The sequence below is a fragment of the Lepisosteus platostomus genome, chromosome 4 (assembly GCF_059453375.1).
Source record: "Lepisosteus platostomus isolate fLepPlt1 chromosome 4, fLepPlt1.hap1, whole genome shotgun sequence".
NCBI classification, from domain to species: Eukaryota; Metazoa; Chordata; class Actinopteri; order Semionotiformes; family Lepisosteidae; genus Lepisosteus; species Lepisosteus platostomus.
Genome location: NC_142614.1, coordinates 60,641,228 through 60,659,203, shown reverse-complemented (window position 1 = coordinate 60,659,203; position 17,976 = coordinate 60,641,228). Strand labels below are relative to the sequence as shown.

At 37.0% G+C, this 17,976-nt stretch overlaps 2 protein-coding genes across 3 annotated transcripts; both read left to right on the top strand.

Annotated features, from left to right (window-relative positions):
* Positions 1-1,729: 1,729 nt before the first annotated feature.
* LOC148673543 (alpha-1-antitrypsin-like) lies at positions 1,730-4,985 on the top strand. The gene is made up of 3 exons (XM_088630815.1): positions 1,730-2,456; positions 4,261-4,553; positions 4,926-4,985. The coding sequence occupies exons 1-3, from the start codon at positions 1,853-1,855 to the stop codon at positions 4,983-4,985; spliced, it is 957 nt and encodes a 318-aa protein (XP_088486941.1). The 5' UTR covers positions 1,730-1,852.
* Positions 4,986-8,234: 3,249 nt separating this feature from the next.
* LOC148673542 (alpha-1-antitrypsin-like) lies at positions 8,235-17,686 on the top strand. Of its 2 annotated transcripts, none has more exons than XM_088630130.1 (5): positions 8,235-8,387; positions 11,588-12,285; positions 12,547-12,814; positions 15,583-15,727; positions 17,109-17,686. In XM_088630130.1, exons 2-5 carry the CDS (start codon positions 11,628-11,630, stop codon positions 17,298-17,300), a joined length of 1,263 nt encoding a protein of 420 aa, XP_088486256.1. In that variant the 5' UTR covers positions 8,235-8,387; positions 11,588-11,627; the 3' UTR covers positions 17,301-17,686. The 2 variants fall into 2 exon arrangements, with proteins under 2 accessions (XP_088486256.1, XP_088486257.1); XM_088630131.1 differs by lacking the exon at positions 8,235-8,387 and adding an exon at positions 10,279-10,358.
* The last annotated feature ends 290 nt before the right edge of the window (positions 17,687-17,976 follow it).

Below are 17,976 nucleotides of genomic sequence, written 5' to 3'. Positions count from 1 at the left end.
GTTTCCATCTACTATGAATAGATACTATTTTTATTTTCCTTGAAGCAAGATAGCGCTCATTTGCTTTTCACTAGGTCTTCCTTCCGAAATCATGACATGTTGACACAAGATTTACCTTAATATTAAATTTGCCTTAAGTTAGGTAAAAACTGCCGAGGAGCCAATTCAATTGTAAAAAAAAGTTTCTGCAATAAAACTGGCTACATGTACAGTAGTGTGAAGTCCATTGTGAGTTCTGTCACGTCTTTGATTTCATGAGTGATCTGAAAGCAATCAAAAGAATACAATGAGACTGTAAACACTTGAAACATAATTGGGGCATAGTGTATACAGCATATGTTGTAATTAATCCAAATTTAAAGAGACTTTTAAGTTTTCTCCATCTACTGTATCAAACAAATTCTCTGAATAAGGGTGAAGAGAGTAATCCTTTCTGCAGTAAAATACGCAAAAATCTGACTTCTGTTAACAGAAACTGGATTCATGTTTATTTCTACTAATCCCATTTATCCAATTCACCTCAGAGACTCTGATTTATACTAGGCACAGTGGATTTGTTCCTGCTCAGATACTGACTGTACAGTACAGTATGTACGTTATTACAGTAAATAAAGAAAACCAGGCTATATTTCAGGTGACAGACACCACATCTGAAAATATTAGGAATTGAATGTTTTTGTAAAGAAGGATTTCTAAAACACTGCACTGAATCCTTTGGTTTCTATTTAACTTTTAATATAAACATTTATTAAACATTTATTATATTACTTATAACATACTTATAAATTAAATAATATGCAAAAGGTCTGTTTTATCTAAAGTGAACTGCTTTTCTTCAGCAGTGTTGTAATATTTAGGATTTTCTCTAAAAACTCGGAAAACCTTTTGAAAAAAGCAAATACAGTACTAATGATTCTATTAATCTTTTTTTTTTAAAAACCCATAAATTTCAACTTGTAAAAAATGTGGAAATATAATGCTAAATATCTAAAAAACTTTAGCCTTCGTTATACCCAAAGTTTACTCTGTCAACAATCAAATATCTTGCTTAACTACATATGAAATGGGACTGGAGATTGATAGTAAAGGGTCTAGAGGTTGATGACTGGTACAAGTAAACAAGTCATTTCATAACTCCTGAGAGACCTAGCAACTGGGATGAAGACCAGAGAAACACTCAGCAACACAAGGTAGACAAAAGCGGTACAGTAGGTGCTGAATTCTACTTATGTGCCAGTGAAATCTAGGATGAGATCTGTGACACCTCTGTCTATTGGAAAACACTTGTATTTAAATACATTTCAGGAATTTTACAATAACTGATCAGAATTTTATTTATTTCAACACACGTTGATGCAGATTTTGCCAGCATTCCAGCTCTATGGAATGTAATAGAAGTGCCGTGTTGGATCGTTACTAGTGCATTGATGCGCTCATTAAAACTAAATTCAAAAGGAAGTGCTGAAATATAACATAACGACTGATTTAGGATTACCATGTTTTTTCTCATATTTAATTAAAGGGTAAAAAAAATAACCCATTCTTAACCTGTGGCTGTGCAAAGCAGATTTGCCTGATTTCATTAGCTTTAGAGAAAATATTCAAGCAAAATGATAAATATTAAAATTTCTTAGCAGACTGATGAACTTGTTTTCCAAATAATTATATTTGTATTATTTGTAAATATATTTGTATTATTAGTGATTTATGTATGTTATGTTATTGACAGAGCCCACAGTTAGTCCATAAAAAACAATAATGATCAAGATGGGAAAGGTGATTTATTTGTGCATCACAGTAGCTGCACTCTGTTTTGCTGTCCATACTAAAAACCATAAGGGTCATCATAGTGATGATATTCATTCTCATGGCAAAGGACATCACCAAGCTTATGGACATTCAAAAGGTCATGGACATCACCATGGTCACAGGCACCACCATAATTAGTTTAGAGCTACAATCTGCGAATTCTGAATTTGCTTTCAGTTTGTATAAACACATTGCTGCACAGACAGTTTCAAAATCTAAAACCCTCATCTTCTCTCCCCTGAGCATCTCCACTGCCCTTGCCATGCTGTCATTGGGTACAATGGGCAAGACGCATGATGAGCTGTTTCAAGGTCTCGGTTTCAATAAAACTGACACCACTGAAGCAGAAGTGAATGAAGCCTTTGAACAAATCCTCCAAAGTCTGAATCAGAAGAAAGAACTGGACCTGTCTGTTGGAAATGCAATGTTCATCAGTGAGAATTTCAAACCTCTTTCAAAATTTCTGGAGGACATTAAACACTATTTCCACTCAGAAGGTTTCACTGTTGACTTCACCAACACCACTGCAGCGCTGCATTTGATAAACAAGTATGTTGAGGACAAAACTCATGGCATAGTCCCCAATTTTTTAGATGACTTGGATACAAACACAATGATGTTCCTTGTCAGCTACATATATTTCAGAGGTAAGATGTGTAGTATTAGTATATAGTGAAATTCACAGCTCAATTAATTTTATGAATAATAGCCATTTCTTATTGCTCAAGGCATGTATAATACTTATTAATGCAAGTATGAAACTCTGACCAATTGTTTACTCTGTGTAGTGTAGTGTGCTCTCTGAAGGCACCTGTTCTGTAGGGTTTGGGCATTTACTGGGACAATTATTAATTGTAGCAGTAAATCACAAAATTTATTCTTTTGATGGCTTTAGAATCCAACCATGCGACATAACTCAAACAACGCACACACACAGGTACTAATACACGAGGATACATTTATTAAGACATAGAATATGCATGTAAACCTAACAGATCTTATCGAGAGGGTTATCAGAATACAAAAGTTATATATTCAGTCAGTTACAAAGTGTTACACATATCAAGAGGACATACGTTCAGTATATCATTCATTTAGACCGTTTCATAAATTAACTTGGTTATAACTTCTACATTAGATACTCAAAACAAGTACATAACTCTTAGGAATTAAATTGATATAAACTGGTTGGGATAACAATTGAATTCTCGAGCTGTAATGCATTGAAGTTGAAAACTCATCCAATCTCTGGGGATTCAGATCTCCTGCGGGCACAAAGAAACAGTTGCAGGCTGTTGCTGTCCAATCCGCACGCTCTGGCTCGGTGCTGTGCGGCTTGCGACGGTGCGCTGCTGATGTTCACTGACCGGCTAGTTAGTGTTGGCTTTAACTAGCAAAGTTTGTGCACAGGAGAAAAGATGACTGTGGGTCCCAGCAAGTCAGGAAGAGGACCGGTTCGTTCCTGATGAAGAGCTAGTTCTGAATAGTGATTCAGCTGTCCACAGTTCTGACCTGTTCACGAGGCCTGCTGCTGGTGCTAACCTCGGGTGGATCCTCTGGTTACTCTCTGGCAACCTCCGCTCTAGACTCTTAGAACAGAGGAAAGTTCTGGCACTCGGACACACTGGCCATTCCGTGGTTGTCCGGGCTGAGTCTCAGGATGGTCAGGAGGCGCGCTGCAAGAATGTCCTGCCCTTGGGAGCCTTCTGCTCCTGGGCCGTCCTGCCCTGGAATTCTCCTTTAAATTCCCTTTAGAAAAGTCCAAGAATTCTCTACTGAATCTCTCAGGCTCTCTGTGTTGCCTGTTTTTACCTGGAGGAACTTCAGCTCGTTGATTGGCTGAAAGTTCCATGGGCATCAGAGTCCCACGTGGGTTACTCGGCCCTACCAGTCCCTGATTGGTTGATCAAGGTGAGATATGAGTCACTTACTCCTGACACTTAGGAATGCAGTCCAGATGTCCATCTGGCATTCCCTAGACAGATAGGCGCCAATGGATGACCATTGATCATGATAGCCAGGCTTAGCTAAGTGCATCCCCCTTTGGGAGCTGTCCTAGGAAACCTTATCAAAGGAAACCTTAAATCAGCCTGCATGAATAGTTTCTCTGTTGCTGCACCACAGAGATGAACAGAGATATGGGACCATTTGGGAAAGCTCAGAACACTTAATTCTTTCTTATTAATAAGCCTCGCCGCTACATCTGCATATTGTGACATGTTTGTCAATAATATTTACAGTATTAGTCTAACTGCTTAGTTTTATAATCCACTTTCACTGAATTAATGATCGCGTGTTATGAAGAAAATTCACAACTACTGTATTTTTTAATATGTTTTTGAGAATATGTGCTCTATGTGTTGTATGAGCCTTGATTTGACCTCAAACATTTTACATTAATTTTACTATAATTACTGTATCTAAATCTAAACCTTTACTTGTATTTTGTAGGAAAATGGGAAATTCCCTTTGATCCAAGGGACACACGTGAAGATGTCTTACATGTAGATGATAAGACAACTGTTCCAGTTCAGATGATGTATAACGATGACTCATTTGATGTTTATCATGACAAAGAGTCTTCCACTCATGTCCTGAGACTTGGCTACAAAGGAGGAGTCTCAATGATTCTCCTCTTGCCTGAGAGAGAAGTTAAGGACTTGGAGGAGCTGGATCTTAACAAAATGAAAGGACTTGGAGGAGTCTTAGCATCTGAGGAAATGGCACAGACCAGTGAAAAAATGGTAGGTGATATTTACATGAAAATGGGGTCATTCTTCTGGTGAAGAAATAGAAAAAGGGAGAGTTTCGACCAGTTATGAACATGTTAAATCATTCCATTCTTCTTCATAACCCAATGTTAGCAGGATGATGACATGGTAGCAAGGTTGTTATTCAGCATAACAATGACCCTGAATTCTAAATAACATGTCTCATAATGATGACAATAACTTAAAAGTACAACTACTACTAGATTGATACAATAAGTACTATATACATGGTGTTGATAATAAGTCTCAATGATGCTCCTCCTGCCTGAGAGAGGAGTTAAGGACTTGGAGGAGCTGGATCTTAACAAAATGAAAGGTGCATTGTATGACCCTTTCACTTCCTAGTTCAGGATGTCCTTCAAAGCTGAGCCAGGTCTGCAGCAGACAAACAATGTCTTAGAGTAAACCCTACTTTATTCTGCTAAAGAATTAAAATCAGGACAAAGATTCAATGTGAATGTCCTTGAGTGCACGACATAACATCCTGATTGAAATTTGACAGAAAATCTGTAGGATTTGAAAATTGCTGTCCATCAGTGATTCTCAATCAAGTTTGAGAAAGTTTGCAAAGGAGACTAGGCAAAAAATGCACTATTCCAATCTGCAGAATTTGTAGAGATTTTCCAAAAAGACTCACAATTTACTGGTTTTGGTACCATACAGTATGTGCTGCCACCAAGTGTGACCTTTGGGGGGGGGGGGGTAGATATGGAGTAAACATTTCATTTTCATTGACAGGTTTTACTAATACTTAACTCCGCAGCCTTGAAAGTGCTCAGTGTGAATATTCACTTTAAAAAATGCATATACATTCAGAAACATGGAAAAACATTTTGCAAGGTATTATTGAAGAATTTTGTAAATTTACAATAATATAATTTTCATTAAAGTATAATGCACACACACTCGTCCAGTTCATAATATAAAAAATAGCTCATGAGTTCATCGTCTTGTCCAGCACAAGAAAATATTTTTTGTCAATAAAGCAAAGTATATAAGAAGTTAAATAAACATAGTTTTCATCAGAATAACTACCCACAATGTGTTAAATCCTGCCTTTTGAGTTAAATTTTAGGACTAATAAGCATTAAATCTATAGAAACACCCATTTGGTACAAACGTCGTACCTCCAGGTAAACATTTGACTGTCAAAATTCACCAGAAGAATACTGAAGAAGTTATATAGAATATTAATAAATATTTCTATGTAGGCATGTATATTATTAATAAATGAAGTATTGTGTTGGTCCTTTTGTTATAAACAAGAATCTCGCATCAATTCATAGAAATACAATAAATAGTTGTGGGTTGGTGAACATAATCTGTAATTACTATTAACTAATTATTCTTTATTTTTGTTGATGGTATTTAGTGAGTGTGCCCAAGTTTTCAGTTTCAACATCCTATTCATTGGAGGATGTCCTGTCTGAAATGGGAATGAAGGACATGTTTAGTCGAATGCAAACTTTTCTGGAATAGTAACGGAAAATATTGCTGTTTCTAAGGTAAAGTCCCGTTGTGAAAGTTACCTGCTCATGATTTTATGATGTGTAAAACAGAATTAAAAGCTTGCAGTGGGAATTGATGCATTAATTTATATCACAAGCACAAATGTTTTCTGTGGAACATGCAAAATTCCACTGTTCAGGGACACTTGTTTTAAAGAAGCTTTAAATGAAAATTGTGGAGGAGGTCAAACCCTAATTTATGATACTTGTGCTTAAATGCATAAGTAGGTATGTTTCTAGAACCACTGCACTTTTTGCTTTGGGATATTCAATGCATACCCACATGATCAGACGTACAGTAACATGTCTTCATTTAAACATTGGTTCTTTGGAAATTAGATAAAAAAATCAGTTTCTTCCTTTGTTATTCACTTTTGATGTAATTACTGAAGAAAATATTTTTTCAGATTAGTTTGTTACCAAAGGTACTCAGATTTTTCTTGCGCACAGCTTGTTAGTACTGTAGAACACAGATACTGTATAAAATGTGTCTCTGATATTGCAATTATTTGTGATAATTTGTGCTTAATCTGTCCAAAATAAAATAATGTTCATTGTGCCATTTTATCTAAAATTAATGCAGAATATTTTCCACCTATCTCAGAAATAGTTAAATGTACAGTAAGCAATGTTGGATATTTTCTATGCTGCATCTCTGTGAAATAACATGCCTGTTGTGTGATATTTTTCAGGTTGTCCACAAGGCAACACTAGATGTGGATGAAATAGGAACTGCAGCAACAGGAGTCACTGGTATAGAAAGTGTTCCATACAGCATGCCTCGATCCTTGAAATTCAATCGTCCTTTCCTTCTTGTAATCAGTAATCATGAAACAGCGAGCATACATTTCATGGGAAAAATTGTTGATCCTACAGTAAAATAGAAAAACTGGTGAAAAACAATTCGGAAATAGATTTAAATATTTGTTCATTTGGATTTGACTGGTTAAAGCAAACAATGCTTTCTGTTTGAATTAAAATATAAAGGTCTATACCTCACTTTAAGCTAGTAAGCCCTTGACTCCACAGTGGAGGAGCCCAGGAGAAGCACTGAGACTGGAAACCAGGAATAGTAAGGGGTCTGCTGGGATACTGTAAGTTGGCTCAGGAGTAAAGTCATGTCTATGTCAATGCCAGATCACTGAGAAGGGACCAAGCAGGGCTGAAATATTCCAGAGCACCTGGTACTGAGTGATGTTTCACTGAAGCCTGGTGCTTTGTGTATTCTGTCTCCCCGGCGATGAAGGTAGAGTATTGCTGTGGTCGTCAGCCATTGTGGCTGCAACACATCTTGCTATAGTTTGTAATGTCTTGATAAATACCCATCCATTTTCAAACCACAAAGCATACAATCATGTCTGCTGGAGCTGGGCTATAAAGTCAGTCTGGTTGCTAAGGATACTGTGACTTGATGTACAAGCGCTACAGTTGCTGTTTCACCAGACATTTCCTGCCAATCGTTTTCTGCCCTTGAGTGTCCATTTCCATGCAAGTCTAATTCACAACTATGTTTTGTGTGTTCTAACCTCAAAAATAAACAATATACAATATCAATATTTTTTCCTTTTTTTCTATCAGTTTCTTCCTTTAAGGATACTTTGATTGAATGTTTTAGTGAATACTACTATACAGAGAACACTGTCAAGGAACTAGGTTTAAGCATTTTCTGGGCATGGTGCAAACAGAAATGAAAATGTAAATCAGATTTAAAGGTCACTGAATTCTGAAAACAGGATCAGAGAATAAAAAAAGAAGAGTCAGAGTGACCTGATAATTATTGTTTAACCACATGAATTTATAGCAAAGATCAAGATTGAACTTCAACATGGCCATGAAGACACTGAATCCCTTCTACATAATGTAAATATTACATTTTAGAATTAATTAAGGCAGTGGAAATGGCTGTTTTACTTGAAGACATTAATTCTTTTCTTTAGCAGTAGCTAACATTAGGGATTTATTTTAAAAACTCAGCAGAACAATATGAAAATACAAATACTTCTACTTCTTTTTCCTCTTTAGAGAAGCCTCAATTTCAGCTTTAATACAAATGAGAAAAATCAATACTTACAAAAAGTCCACATTTTAACCTTTCATTTTAAGTTTGTTCTGTTGGTAGTCAAATATTTTGATTAAGTACATGGACAACTCAATTGGAGATTGTTTGATACTAGAGAGTTTAGAGGTTGATGACTGGTACAAGTAAACAAGGATTTGTTTCATAACTCCTGTGAGACGTACTGCATAAATTCAGATAAGGTCCATTGACATACACAGCAACAGAAGGCAGACAAGAACGGTAAGTGTTGAATTCCACTGCATTTGCATGCACATCTTATTCCGTATTTACCAATCAAATCTTGTGTGTAAATTTTTAAACGGTAATGTTTGTATTATTATTATTATTATTATTATTATTATTATTAAGGCCTGCAGCCATATCACCCTGCAGCTCTCAACTGGCTACCCATGGTAGCCTAAACAGGTTAAGCCTGGTCAGTACCTCAGTACCTGGATGGGAGACCTCCTGGGAAGCTATGGTTGCTGCTGGAAGTGGTGTTAGTGGGACCAGCGGGGGATTCGCATCCTGGGGTCTGTGTGGTTCCTAATGCCCTGGTATAGTGGTGGGGACACTATACTGTAGTGGGCTTCGTCTTTCGCATAAGACGTTAAACCGAGGTCTTGACTCTCTGTGGTCATTAAAGATCTCTGGGCATTTATCGATAAGTGTAGGGAGTTATCCCGGTGTCCAGGCCAAATTTCCCCCCTCGGCCTTTACCGTGGCCTCCAAACTGTCCCCATGTATGACTGGCTTGCACTTGCCCTGCGATGGACTGGCGCCCGTCCCTGCCGTCCCTGCCTTGCGCTCGTTGCTTGACGGGTAGGCTCCGGCTTCCTTGGACACCGTATGGTATAAAGCGGTTTGGCAAATGACATTATTATTATTATTATTATTATTATTATTATTATTATTATTGTTGTTGTTGTTGTTGTTGTTGTTGTTGTTGTTGTTGTTGTTGTTGTTGTTGCCATTATTGCTATTGGTGTTGTTGCTGATAATAATAATATAGCGCTTTTCTGTACACTCCACTCAAAGCACTTTACAGGTAATGGGGACTGTAACTGTTTTAAGTAAACTCCTAGAATTAAAATAATTTGAGGGATTTTACAAGTCCTGCTCATTGATGCTGTTTCTATAATTTATGTAATTTATTTTCAACATGGTCTGATGCAAATTTGACCAACAGTCCACATATACAGTATGAGATTTGCCATTTTAGAAATGTAAGCAGTGTGTTGAAAATCTGCAAATGAATGAGCATAAAAAGTATCCTCTGTTCTATTTTACATGTATCAATTATAAATTGTTGATTTAAAAGGATGTGCTGAAGCAGACAGTAAGGGTTAGTTTGGTATCACTAAATAAACTATTTATGATATTTAATGTACTATAAGGAAAAATATTGTCATAGATCCATGAATATCCCTACAATAGGATTCAAGCTCAATCATCAAGAAATGGGATGATGTTTCGCAGACGCTGCTTTGATCAGGCTGCCTTCCATTCTGAGCAGCAGGACAAGAAGTTAACTGGTGAGGGATGTCATCAAAGCTATAGAGTTCAATGGTGAGATGGGAGGAATCGTATTTGAGTCAACAATATCCCAGTTACTTCAAAAGGTAACTTGTATGATAAAATTTAAAACCAATGAGATATTCTTTGCAACAAAGCAACTGAGTGATTTTACAAAAAATGTCTCAAAAGATGTTGTGATCAGCTGAAAACAAGTTGGAACCTTTTTGGTCTTTTGGTCAGACCCAGCACAGAATATCTCCCAGTCGACACCATTGTGAAGCTTGTTGGTGGCAGCATCATGTCATGAGGAAGCTTCTTTTCAACAGGGGCTGGAACGTTTGATGCCACTAAAAGAAAAATATACTGTACAGAGCAAAGTAAAGACAAACCTCTTTCAAACAGCTTGAATCCTATTGTAGAGAGACTTTTGTGGAAAGTGATCTGCCAGGAAGATTGGGTAAATTGCACCAAGCCATTGCACCATTGTTCAAAATTACTAGACTTATCTAAAATGACCTGCGTCTCTAATTGTTCCCAAAGGTGCTTCCAACTATTAGAGTTCACAGATCTAAGTATTTGTACAATTAACATATTTCAGTTTTTTTCTCTTTAGGTTTTGCTGGCATTTACTGTAATTTATCCACAGAAATCTTCATTTTGAGCATTCTGGCTTTGAACAAAATACAGTACTAGGTAAACTCAGTAAAAAGAGTGCTAAACTATACCCAAAGGGCATGATGTGGCATCACCAAAAACAAATTATATTATTTAAAATCAGCAAAAGAAACCTATTAAATGAATAAGTTGTAAAGTAGCTATTTAAAGTAGCAGATTTGATAGATAGATACTTTATTGATCCCGTGAGGGAAATTGCAGTGCAACAGCAGCTTTACACAGACAACACAGCCACAGTGTAACGAATGATACAATAATAATAATAGTACAATACATACAAAACAATCAGTACAGTGAGGGGTGCACTAAAATAGTTACTCACAGTCCGGGCACACAAAGAACAAACTAGAACAGATCGGTACGCAAAAAAATCGTATCACACATATGACTATAAATAAAGATGTAAATATAGATATAGATATACATATAAATGTATTGCACGGGTCCCTGGCATATATTGCACACAAAAAGGTTGTAAACGGGAAAGGAAAGAGAACAGATGTAGCAGTAGATGTGTAGATGCGTTCAGTCCAGAAACAGGTCACTGTCAATGTTTCCTCGGCCCAGACGCAAGGTGGATGCGTTGTACAGTCTTATGGCAGAAGGCAAGAATGACCTCCTGTAGCGCTCCCTGTCGCACCGTAGAATAATCAGTCTATTGCTGAACGTGCTCTTCATTTCTACAAGCCTGTCATAGAGGGGAATGGAGATGTTGTCCATGATGGCCTCTAGTTTAGACACCATTCTCCTCTCAGCCACTACCTCCAAGGGGTCCAGGTCAGACCCAATGACAGAGCTTGCTCTCCTGATGAGCTTGTTCAGCCTTTTAGAATCCACTGCTCTAATCCCAGGGCCCCAGCATACCACTGTGTAGAAAATGGCGCTCGCTACCACCGACAGATAGAACATATGTAGCATCTTACTACATACATTGAGGGACCTGTGCCTCCTCAAGAAGTAAAGTCGGCTCTGTCCCTTCTTATAGATGGCCTCGATGTTCTTAGACCATTCCAGTCTATCGTTGGTGTGCACTCCCAGGTACTTGTACGAGTCCACCTTGTACGAGAGTACAAATCTCGTACAAGGTACTTGTTCGAGATTTGTGGCAAGTGGCAAGGAAAATGATAAAACACTAAAGTATCTAAATAGAATAATCAACTTATATTCAGAATGAAATGATACTGTCTCTAAACTTATCAAGCTCTAAACATATTTTTAGAAATGTATTTATGTGTTTTTATTGGCAGATTCTGGTATTGGTCCTTTATAAAAACAATACCTTTCAGGATGGGGAAGATAGTGATTTATTTATGCATCATAGCAACTCTGCTCTGCTCCGCTATCCAGGGTAAAAAACGGAAGGTTCAGCATGATACGAAGGACGTTCATCAAGAACATGGGCATCACCATGACCACAAGCATCAACACAATTACAGCTTAGAGATACAATCTGCAAAAACAGATTTTGCTTTCAGTTTGTATAAACGCATTGCTGCACAGACCAATTCAAATCCTAAAAACATAATCTTCTCTCCCCTGAGCATCTCCACTGCCCTTGCTATGCTGTCGTTGGGTGCAAAGGGCAAGACGCATGATGAGTTGTTCCAAGGTCTCGGTTTCAATAAAACTCACCTCACTGAAGCAGAAGTGAATGAAGCCTTTGAGCAAATCCTCCAAAGTCTCAATCAGAAGACAGAACTGGACCTGTCTGTTGGAAATGCAGTGTTCATACGTAATAATTTTAAACCTCTTCATAAATTTCTGGAGGACGTTAAACAATATTACCACTCGGAAGGTTTTACTGTTGACTTCACCAACACCACTGCAGCGCTGCATTTGATTAATAAGTATGTTGAGGAAAAAACTCATGGCAAAGTCCCACATTTCATAGATGACTTGAGTCGGGATACACTAATGTTTCTTGTCAGCTACATATACTTCAGAGGTAAGATGTCTAGTGATAAGATATATTATAATATAATATAATTCAACTTATTTTATGAATTATAGACTGTCTTGTTTAACTATACTTACTGCAATCAATAACCAACTCCCTCTCACTGAATCTGGCTTATTCTCAACAACAATATTTATAGCTATATTCTTATTGCTATGTCAGCCTTGATTTTCTTTCTTTCATATTGTAATGATTTATAATACCAGTATTGTGCTAATCTAAATCTAAAATGATACATATATTTTACAGGTAAATGGGTAATTCCTTTTGATCCCATGATCACGCGACAAAATGACTTCCGTATAGATGAAAAAACAACTGTTCCAGTTCAGATGATGATTAACGATGACTCATTTGATGTTTATCACGACAAAGAATCTTCCACTGATGTTTTGAGACTTAATTACAAAGGAGGAATCTCACTGATGCTCCTCCTGCCTGAGAAAGGAATTGAGGACCTGGAGGAGTCTTGGTGCAGAAGGAATTTGAGGAAATGGCACAGATCAGTGAAAAAACAGTAAGCGGTATTTACAGTATATACACTTGATCAGATGAAGGTAAGGGGTTATTTTGCTAGTGAACAGAAAGAAGTGAAAAGAGAAGTGGTGAAGTTTTAAACATATAATATCAGCTCACTCGTCAGCTTTATTCAGTGTTGTCAGGTTGGTGATATAGTTTCAGGGTTTATTATGAACATAATAATGACACTAAAGACTCAGACTAAATCTAAATATTATTGTTCAGAATGAAGAACACCAAGTAATGAAAAGCATAACAATTACTAGATCTAAATATTTAGTACTATACATTATATTGGAACTGATCACATGAAGGTTATCTTGTTGGTTTCTTTATCAGCATTGGAATATAGATTTCAAATTTAATATACTATACAATGCCATGGAAGAGTATTTTCCCTTTTCTATGGATGAACTCAAACTGAACACTTCTTAGGACAGATCTGTCAGTGAAATGTCAAATGTCAGTGAAAACTGCAAAGGAAAATCAAAGACTATGTTGATTGCATACTGTAGCTGTTACACCAGCGGGAGCCACGGTAACAGGCCATCAAACACGTCTCAGAGCTATGAGAACACGATCGGTGGGAGTGTCTGTGCCACCAGCCCCTCATTCATGGGTAATTCCCTCATCAGCGCTGGATACTTAACCCCTCTCCTGTCCACAGCCAGACGCTCTCTCATTGAGCTTAATACGAGGCTATAGAGGTGCATCTTGCATAAACCAGCCTGCCAGTTCCATGTCCTGTACTCTGCCTGAATACATCTGACTCCTCGATCCTGATTCGGAGAGAGAACCTGATGACCAGCCATCTGCCTCCTCCCTGCTACATGACTGCAGATGGCGTCCTTTGAAACCTGCCTGATCTGGCTGTGCAGCTTCCCTGTTCTCTTCTGCCTGGCTGTGCTGTGAAGCTTCCCTGTTCTGTTTGCCTGCCCAGCTCATCTCTTTTTCTGCCAGTCAGTCCAGCTCACCCCCATCTTGTCCACTTGCCTTCACCCAGACCTCTGAGCCTAGGTTCTCAGGTCCTCAACCCATCTTACAGAAGTGGCATTCTCCAAGTTAGTGCCATGTCTTAACAGCAACTATTCACACCATCGCCTATTGCAATATAGTTCAGGTGCACAAGTATCGTTTTTACAAATTATACAATTAATTGCACAGCCTCTGTTTGTATGCATTTTTTATTCTCATGATTTCGGAATAAAAAAAATCTGTCTCTGCCTCAGTGAGGCAATGCATTTTAAGCACTGTTGCAACCAGAAAGATCCAGTAAGTTACAAAACAACTCACAGACAAAAGTTTAAAAGGGTACAGATGATACAGATACAGAAACACATACATTTAAAGACAAAAACATTTCCATTCAGCACAGTTACATTTATCATCAAGAAAAGAAAGGTGAACTGTACCCTCCTAACACTACCCACTCCGTCTAATCTGAGCAGCCAGGCAAGGAATAAATTGGTCAGAGATGCCATCTTGAGGTCAATAACGACTTGGAAATAGTCAGAGAGTTCAATGCCTGAACTAGGAGAAAAAGCCCAAGCCCATTACATCCTCTCTTATCCTAGCGTTAATCCCACATCAGCATCCATTTGGTGGTTTGAACCAAATCTTTGAACTGAAGTTGCCGTTAAATGCAACTGAGAAATACTCCAACCAGCACGTCGCTCTGCCTGCCATCGGACGGGGGTGGGGGGAGGAGAACAAAGTAATGTAGCCAATTCATAGAGGGGGATTATTAGGAGGCATGGGAAATTTGGCCAGGACGCCAGGGTTACACCCCTACTCTTCTTGAGAAACGCCCTGGAATGTTTAATGACCACAGAGAATCAGGACCTTGGTTTTACATCTCATCAGAAAGACCGCGCTTGTTTACAGTATAGTGTCCCCGTCACAATACTGGGGCATTAGGACCCACATGTACTGCAGGGTGAATGCCCTCTGCTGGCCTCACTAACACCTCTTCCAGCAGCAACCTTAGTTTTTCCCAGGAGGTCTCTCCCATCCAGGTACTGACCAGGTTCACACCTGCTTAGCTTCAGTGGGTTGTCAGTTGTGAGTTGCAGGGTGACATGGCTGCTGGCACGCTGCAATTACATCCTAGATATTTTAAAAAGCTGGATGCCAAAATTGCTTTAATGAAGTCCGGACTTAGAGATCTGAATTGGGATGGAGTCAAAATACAGTATATTACTTTTCATTTTTGTTTACCCTTTTTACTGACATTTAACATTCTCAGTCTTGAAAGTGTTCACTTTGAACATTCATATTTTGATTAAAATAGTCACAGATAGACTCATTCCCCAAAAAAAAAAACAGGCATAAAGTGTAGGTTGGTGGTCTGGTCCAGCACAAGACAATAGTTACATTTTTGTCTCTAAAGTAAGACATATGTTGTTAAATAAAATCGTTTTTATGAAAATAATTACCTACTGTACAATGTGTTAAAATCCTACCTTTTGAGTTAAACCATCGAATTAATAACATTACAGCTGGGAAAAATTTTGTTTTGATGAAACGATATGTAGGCCTAAGTACACCCAATTTTCTCAAAATCTCAAAATTCAGAAACAAAAGTTATAAGTTTACAAATATTTTACAGTATGTAGGCACTGAGAATAAGTTAATACTTTTGTTATTAAATCTTTAGTATTTTCTCATAGGTATAAGTAATAAATAAAGCAAATATTATGATTCGTTGTTGGGGGGTGAACAAGGCGTACAGTGATCATTAACACTAACACTTCTTTACTTTTGTAGACGATATATAGTGAGAGTGCCCAAGTTTTCAGTTAAAACGTCCTATTCGCTGCAGGAAGTCCTGTCAGAAATGGGAATGAAGGACATGTTTGGTCAAACTGCAAACTTTTCAGGATTAACAAAGGAAAATGTGTATGTCTCAAAGGTAAAGCATGGGAAATATAATTGAGAACACACAAAGTGCATCTGTTGCATTCATCAATAGCACAAACTAAAATGTGTAGAACAGGCAGCATTCCACTGTTTCAGTATGCTCTTTTTAAATGAAACTTTAAATACAAATTTGGGATGAAATCAAACCCTGACTATCCACACTTAAAGTTACTATAGCTAAATATAGCTAAATACAAGTATTATGATTATAGAATTCCTGCACTCATTGTTTCAGGATACTCATTTTAACCAGGCATACTCGCATGATCAGATATGAAATCTCTTTGTTTTACTACTGGCAGGTTTGACATTTTATTGAAAAAAATCAAATTCTGCCTTCTTTATTCTTTTTAATGTAATAACTACAGACTAATTTGAACAAAAATAGGTTTTATGAAAGTCAGACGTTTGTTACAGTATATAAGCAAAATCTGTTTATATACTGTACTGTACAGTATATACTGTATATCACACTAACGTGATTTAACATACATGAGAATAGTTTTCTGTACAAACTGATTCATTTTGTCCCATTGGGTTGAACTTTTTTTCACGCATTCAATGGGCTGGTGGGGTAACTGATTTTATGGCCAGTCCCTCACAGAATATGTTTTCTGGTTTCTCTGGGCTAGTCTCCTGTTTGTTAAAGCAGAAAGTGTCCTTTTCCACTGCCTACAAAGGTTGCCCTTGCTTTGACAGCACGGGAGGGGGACTTTATTTATCACGCAGGGCACAATCCTATCTTTTGCTGCTCTTGCAGAAATTAAACATCAGACATAACATCATGTAATTTTAACTGAATATTAATATTCAATATTATTCACCACATTCAGGTATTTTTAACTAGTCTAATATACCAAATACTGAGCACCTAGTGTTTTTTAAAATTAATTAACATGTGCTGTTCCAAGTAACAATATTTCTCAACAAAGCTACCTACTCACTAGGTGAATAATATTATTAATAGACCAAATTAGTTATCAATGTACACTTTGGGCTGTTGTGTTTCATTCTTAATGAGTACACATGAATGTTTTTGGTTATCAACATTTCTGCAATATTGTAAAGGGCCATTCAGTTATTTTGATTAATGATTCCAACACGTTAGTGTTAGACTTGAAGTAAAAAAAAATGTTCGTAGAGTCACCATCTGTTTTGATATGAAGTATTATGTGTTTTTAATATTAAAATAATGTCAATTATTGTTTATATATACAAAATAAAATAGTGCACATTGTACTGTTTTGAAGTTTGGCATTAATGCAGCATATATTCCAGGTATTTCATTATTTTAATTTAAATTTGGAATGCAATACTGGATTTTTTCTGTTCTTAATGTTTGTGAAATAACATGCCTATTAAATATTTTTCAGGTTGTCCACAAGGCAACACTAGATGTGGATGAATTAGGAACTACAGCAACTGGAGTCACTGGTGTAAAACTTGTTCCATTCAGTTTACCTCCAAGCTTGACTTTCAATCGTCCTTTCCTTTTCATAATCAGTAATCATGAAAACAACAGTATATTTTTCATGGGAAAAATTGTCAATCCTGCTGAAAAATAGAGGATAAGAGTTGCCCAAAACTACTGATAAACCAATTTTAGTATTTGTTTTTACTAAGATGTTTAAAAGTGCAAACGACTGAATCTTAAGTTCAATGACAGTAGTTTGGACCTGACAGGTCAAAGCAAGCATGGACTGTCAGAACAAAAAGTAATGTTTGTCCCTCTAAGGTACCTGGAGTCAATTCCATATTGATTTTGAGATTTGCTTATACTGTATATAACTAACTTTCAGGCTTATTTTCATTCCCAATATCTACAATTTTGACGTTTATTTTTACTAGATATGGACTTATTCAAGCTTTTTTGTAATATGTTGATTAAAAATAACTGGATATGTATCTGCCTTTCTTGTCTTGTGCTGAATAAAAATAATACTCTTTTGCACAGTGGTGAATCCATGAACCTTTCGGTAATCTCATAGAATTATTATGACACAATCTACAGTAAATCATTTGGTGATTTTGAATGAGTGGTTTGTCCTAAATCAGATCGCCTTTGTACTCCAAATACCTTCAGTACTCAATCAGTACAGTTGTGAATCTATGCTCATAACCTTCCAGATTTCCAAAACATTGAGAATTAATATATTTTGTATCTATAATAATAATGGAAACAAAAAAAAGTTAAAATACTCTAATAATGCAACGTTTTCAGATTCGGCAAGGACTGACACT

What these genes read in the sequence shown, in the direction of transcription:
- LOC148673543 (XM_088630815.1), top strand. Translation starts at nt 1,853, where the DNA reads ATGATATTCATTCTCATGGCAAAGGACATCACCAAGCTTATGGACATT. An exon ending in CAGCTACATATATTTCAGAG is followed by an intron (nt 2,457 to 4,260) that starts GTAAGATGTGTA and finishes TGTATTTTGTAG; the next exon opens with GAAAATGGGAAATTCCCTTT. An exon ending in CACAGACCAGTGAAAAAATG is followed by an intron (nt 4,554 to 4,925) that starts GTAGGTGATATT and finishes TTCACTTCCTAG; the next exon opens with TTCAGGATGTCCTTCAAAGC.
- LOC148673542 (XM_088630130.1), top strand. Translation starts at nt 11,628, where the DNA reads ATGGGGAAGATAGTGATTTATTTATGCATCATAGCAACTCTGCTCTGC. An exon ending in CACAGATCAGTGAAAAAACA is followed by an intron (nt 12,815 to 15,582) that starts GTAAGCGGTATT and finishes TTACTTTTGTAG; the next exon opens with ACGATATATAGTGAGAGTGC. An exon ending in AAAATGTGTATGTCTCAAAG is followed by an intron (nt 15,728 to 17,108) that starts GTAAAGCATGGG and finishes AATATTTTTCAG; the next exon opens with GTTGTCCACAAGGCAACACT.